The sequence below is a fragment of the Eriocheir sinensis genome, chromosome 50 (assembly GCF_024679095.1).
Source record: "Eriocheir sinensis breed Jianghai 21 chromosome 50, ASM2467909v1, whole genome shotgun sequence".
In the NCBI taxonomy this organism is placed as follows: domain Eukaryota; kingdom Metazoa; phylum Arthropoda; class Malacostraca; order Decapoda; family Varunidae; genus Eriocheir; species Eriocheir sinensis.
In genome coordinates, this window is record NC_066558.1 from 6,746,780 (window position 1) to 6,750,443 (window position 3,664).

Below are 3,664 nucleotides of genomic sequence, written 5' to 3' on the forward strand. Positions count from 1 at the left end.
GTTTATTTATTTATCTTTATCTATTTACATTTTTTTGTGTGTTAAGCAAGATATGTTTTTTTTTTTAAATATTTGTATGTGTGTTTGTTTGTTTCTATGTCTGTCTCTCTCTCTCTCTCTCTCTCTCTCTCTCTCTCTCTCTCTCTCTCTCTCTCTCTGTTTGTCTATTATGGTTATCTGTCTCATTCTTTCTATCTGTCTGTCTGTCTTTGTCTGTCTGTCTGCCTGTCTGTCTGTCTGTCTTTTTTGCCTATTACACATAAACAAACGAATCTTCTTGCACACATTAACTCAAGGTTTCTCAATGAATGTTACTCTCTCTCTCTCTCTCTCTCTCTCTCTCTCTCTCTCTCTCTCTCTCTCTCTCTCTCTCTCTCTCTCTCTCTCTCTCTCTCTCTCTCTCTCTCACTTTCGCTTTTTTTCGCACCTGTGTGATCATTAGTTTACCTGTGGGTGATTAGCGATGCCAGGTGAGTCACGGGGCTTGTTTAGCAAAGGTTATTTTATGCGTGGGGGGAAGGGGGGAGAGGGGAGAGGGATGAGGAAGGGAGGAGAGGAAGAGAAGGATGTGTGTGGGAGGAGAAGGGAGGAGGGGAGAGGGAAGGAAAGGGAAGGAAATAAGGTGAGAGAAAAGAGGGGAGGGGAGAAGAAAGAGGAAGAGAAGGAGAGAAGGAAGGAAAAGAGAGAAGGGAAGGAAAAGAGGGAGAGAAGGAAAGAAGGAAGGAGAGGGAAGGAAAAATGATGAGAGAAACGGAGAGAAAACCCGCCAGAAAATTAGAGGAAAAAAGAGAGGGAAGGAAAAAGAAGGAAATGAAGTGGAGATGAAGAAAAGAGAATGGGCAGGAGGGAAGAAAATGAAGGAAAGGGAGAGAAAAGAAGAAAAAAGAAGAAAAAGTGCAAATAGAAATGACATATGGAAAAGTAATATAGCTCAGTGTGTGTGTGTGTGTGTGTGTGTGTGTGTGTGTGTGTGTGTGTGTGTGTGTGTGTGTGTGTGTGTGTGTGTGTGTGTGTGTGTATTCGTCTCTTTATGTATGTATGTGTGTGTGTATGTATGTATGTATGTATGTATGATTTCCATTAATAAAAATACAACTAATTAACGCACATAACAGTCTAAACATCTTCATATATTTTCATTTATTTATATTTCTTTTTTTCTCTCGTTTATTCGTTTTTTTCTCTGCTTCTTTTTATTTCGTTTTTATTTTTCGCTTCTCCAGTTTCGCTGTATTTAATTTTTACGTTTTATCGTTTGTTTTATTTATTTTTTTCGTTTTTTTTTATAATTATTTTCTTTCTTTCATTCCCTATTAATTTCGCTTTTATTTCGTTCTCTTCGTTTCTCTTATTTATTTGTTTATATTTCATCTCTTTATATCCTCTCTCTATTTTTTTCCTTCCTTCTTTTTTCTCCCCCAACTCAAGCTTTATCATTTTATCCTCTGTTGTTCTTTTATTACCTATTAATTAAGCTTTTTTTCGTTCTTTTCGTTTCTCTTATTTGTTTGTTTATATTTCATCTCCTTGCATCCTCTCTCTCTCTTTTTCCTTCCTTCTTTTTTCTCGGCCAACGCAAACTTTCCGACGCAACATCCGTAAAAAGGTAATTAAAGGTCGCGTTCTCCGTGCGGTCAGGTAAAGGTGTGCAAATCAGCGTGACAGGTGAGCGGAGACAATTAGAAGAATACCTGGCGTGACCTTTCAGAACCCAGGTAGTCTGTCTGTCTATCTGTAATTAGGTTTTTGTGTGAGTCAGTGTGTTAGTAAGTTTTTGTGTTAGTTAGTCAGTCAGTTTCTTGGGTTAGCTTCTTAGTCAGTCAGTCAATCAGTCAGTATGTCAGTCAGTTCGCATGCTTGTAAGTTATCAAGAGAGAGTGAGAGATAAGTGGTCAGTCAGTAAGTCAGTCAGTACATTTGTGTGTCAGTAAGTCAGTCAGTTAGTATGTAAGTAGGTTGGTAAGAGAGATAGCTAAGTGGTCAGTCAGTTGGTCAGTAAGTGAGTAGGTGAGTGAGTGAGTGAGTGAGTCAGTTAGTAAGTCAGTCAATCATTTAGTCAGTCAGTAAGCAAAAGTGTGTCAGTCAATCAGTCAGTCAGTCAGTCAGTCACTCTGGGTCTTGAGAATGAGCAATGATAAGCAGATAAGAAAAAAAGAAAAGAAAATTAAGGAAAAGAAAATGAAGGAGAGAATTGAAATGAGAAAGGAAATAAAGAGGAAAATTAAGGAAAAGAAAATTAAGAAGAAAATTAAAATGAGAAAGAAAATAAAGAGGAAAATTAAGGAAAAGAAAATTAAGAAGAAAATTAAAATGAGAAAGAAAATAAAGAGGAAAATTAAGGAAAAGAAAATTAAGAAGAAAATTAAAATGAGGAAAATTAAGGAAAAGAAAATTAAGAAGAAAATCAAAATGAGAAAGAAAATAAAGAGGAAAATTAAGGAAAAGAAAATTAAGAAGAAAATTAAAATGAGAAAGAAAATAAAGAGGAAAATTAAGGAAAAGAAAATTAAGAAGAAAATTAAAATGAGAAAGAAAATAAAGAAGAACATTAAGGAAAAGAAAATTAAGAAGAAAATCAAAATGAGAAAGAAAATAAAGAGGAAAATTAAGGAAAAGAAAATTAAGAAGAGAATTAAAATGAGAAAAAAAATAAAGAGGAAAATTAAGTAAAAATAAAATAATGAAAAAAAGAAAAAGAACAGAAAAGAGATGAAGAAATTAAAGTCACTATACGATTTTTGGTCCACCGTTTGTATATTTCCCATTTCCTTTTCCTATTTTCCCAATTTTTCATATTTTACCCTTTTCCCTCCCTCTACTTTTCCACTAATGCCTTTTTTCGTCTTTTCTTCTCGTTATCCACTATTTTCCCATTTCCTTTCCCTATTTTCCCAATTTTTCATATTTTACCCATTTCCCTCCCCATACTTTTCCACTAATGCCCTTTTTCCCCATTTCTTCTTCTGTTATCCACTTTTCTTCCTTACTTTTCATCGTTCTTATATTTTCTTCCTCTTTTCCCCTCTTTTCATTCCCTCATTATTCACTTTTTTTCCATCGTTTTCACACATACGAAAACATCACACACACACATGACATAACATAACATCACTTTCTCACTCATCACTTCTTCATCGGTGAGTCATTAGCGCTGGACTGACTCACTGACTCGCCCTCTGGAATACCTCACCGACTCATGACTTACCCAATGACTGCCCATGACGCTCGGCAGTCCGCTGTCTCTCAACACTCGGACAGAACTAAGACTGACCTTTAAGAGCGGATCGCGGCGCCTTATATACCTTCAGCCCTCCGCCCTGCCCCGCCCTCTCTTAGTTAGTTGCCTGTTAGTGAGTTTTATGGGTTGATTTTTGAAGGGTTTGGTGTTTGTTTTTGAGTTTGTGTTTGTGTGTTTTGGGTGTTTTTAATGTTTTTTCTTCTTGTTTTTCTTTTTTCTTGTTTTTTTTGTTCTCTCGTTTGTTTGTTTTTCTGCTTCGTTATTTCTTGTCCTTATTCTTGCTTTTTTTTTTTCTTCTTTTTCTTCTTCTTTTTCATTATTTTACTTTTTTCTTCTTAATTTTCTTCTTTTCTTCTTTTCTTTTTTTAATTATCTTCTTAATTTTCTCATATTTTCCTTAGTTTTCCTTTTCCTCTTATTTTCTTC

At 35.2% G+C, this 3,664-nt stretch overlaps 1 protein-coding gene across 1 annotated transcript in view; it reads right to left on the reverse strand.

The window, feature by feature from the left end:
- Window positions 1–3,271, reverse strand: part of LOC126982351 (uncharacterized) — a 15,432-nt gene extending 12,161 nt beyond the window's left edge. Inside the window, exon 1 of the mRNA XM_050834365.1 lies at window positions 3,206–3,271. Within this exon, the coding sequence (XP_050690322.1) occupies window positions 3,206–3,220 (15 nt within the window). The 5' untranslated portion in view covers window positions 3,221–3,271. The remainder of the gene's footprint in view (window positions 1–3,205) is intronic.
- Window positions 3,272–3,664: the final 393 nt, after the last annotated feature.